This window comes from Montipora foliosa, chromosome 12 (assembly GCF_036669935.1).
Source record: "Montipora foliosa isolate CH-2021 chromosome 12, ASM3666993v2, whole genome shotgun sequence".
Taxonomy (NCBI): Eukaryota; Metazoa; Cnidaria; class Anthozoa; order Scleractinia; family Acroporidae; genus Montipora; species Montipora foliosa.
This window is the reverse complement of record NC_090880.1, coordinates 21,952,261-21,953,915: the sequence shown is the minus strand read 5'-3', so window position 1 is coordinate 21,953,915 and position 1,655 is coordinate 21,952,261. Positions and strand designations below refer to the sequence as shown.

Here is a 1,655-nt window from a genome sequence, read left to right as displayed (position 1 = left end):
CTACAGACAAACCTCAGTGTAGGATGATGTGATCAAGCCAATTGCCATTAATTAAGGACTGTTTTCAACTACTACAGTGTAAAACTAAATAGAAAAAAAATAAAGTGCACCTAAACCCAAATATTTTTAGTGTACAATATTGATCTCTCCACGGAAAGCAAACTTGTTTGACGATTCTTACCTCAAATTACGCTTTTTTATCTGCCGGGCAATAAGCGCAAAGGTATCAAAACTAACAGTAATTTGGACCCACGACCGTGATGTGAGAGGCATGGGTCTATTCTCGATTTTACGTCACAAACTGCTTTGCAATGCAAAATTTCTTTGAAAATAGGAATGCAAAGCAGTTTGTGACGTAAAATCGAGAATAGACCCATGCCTCTCGCATCACGGTCGTGGGTCCAAATTACTGCTAGTTCTGCCAAGTTTACGTGGCTTGCACGGCATAGAAAAAGCGAAATTGTGCGTAACAATGCTGGCATATGTTTGCTTTGGACGGGGAGATTTACATTAGGAACAAGAAATATTTGGGTTTAGGTGCACTTTAACGTGCCCTTTAAAAGTGGGGTGAAAACCCTGACGAAATAAGGATTTTCAGTATATTAGCTATTTTATCTGATATCAATATTATTTCCAGAAAGCCAGCAAAGTCTTTTAGCAGCTTGCGAAAAAACGATGTCGATCGACAACAGTGGTTGCTTTACCCTTGGCACGCTCCGTGCAGGCGTTCTATAGTTCGTTGTAAAATCATCAAAGTTAAGTTTTTGCATAGGAAGCGAGCAATTGATTAGGAAATCTGTCTCTTTTCTTGTTCACTTCCACCCAGTGTTTGCTTAATTTCTGGACATACACGTATACCGCATACGTTTTTTGCAATTTCAGATATTTTAAAACTTGAATAATTTCGCCGGTGGTCTCGCCCCGTAGCGAGTTCGACCCGTTAAAGTTAAAAGTGGTATTGGGCGATACATTTTATATATTTGAAGGGGCGAACTAATTTTGTTACGGGGCGAACTCGTAAGGGGCGAAACCACTGACTTTCCTTCGAAGGAAGTGATACCAGCCTTCACAGTAGGTCAAATGTGCGGATCAACCGGTTGGTTGGATCGGATTCGTTACCACTCCGTTTGCTCATCGGTGCCACCGTTGTTGCATAGAGTACCTTAATTAACTATGCGTCGTTTGACCAGGGCTTCAATTCTTCTCCGGAATGTATGCTATGTATAGTAGTCTGAAACAGTAGTGTAGTAGCTCGCGTAACCTGCTATTGTTTGGTATTGTAAGAAGCTTCTGTTGTTTTCAAGTCTCCTTAATTGTTTTAATAGTCTTTTGTTTTTGGCTTGGGTAGCGATCTAATGACATTGTACATGAACGTTACTAGAGATGCTACATCACCCGTCTGAAATGTCAAAATTTACTTGTATTTGTTGGCTTCTGCGTTAACGCAATAAGTTATAGATTGCTCCTGAAAGCTACGTTTTTAAGCAAGTCAGGTCTGGCCCTCGAAGGGAAAAATGTAACTACATCAAGTGACGTACTGGAAAAAAGTTCGCCGCTCGTTTCATCAAAACTTTTGCAAATGCTGTAAAATTGTGGAAGGAAGGATTGCTTTATATTACTGTACATATTAAATCTTGCAGTATTCAATTATAGTA

At 39.8% G+C, this 1,655-nt stretch overlaps 1 protein-coding gene across 1 annotated transcript in view; it reads left to right on the top strand.

The window, feature by feature from the left end:
- Nucleotides 1–1,655, top strand: part of LOC137979481 (cysteine-rich PDZ-binding protein-like) — a 12,134-nt gene extending 10,479 nt beyond the window's left edge. Inside the window, exon 6 of the mRNA XM_068826736.1 lies at nt 1–1,655. This exon is cut by the window's left edge and continues 43 nt beyond it. Coding sequence (XP_068682837.1) covers nt 1–22 — 22 coding nt within the window. The 3' untranslated portion in view covers nt 23–1,655.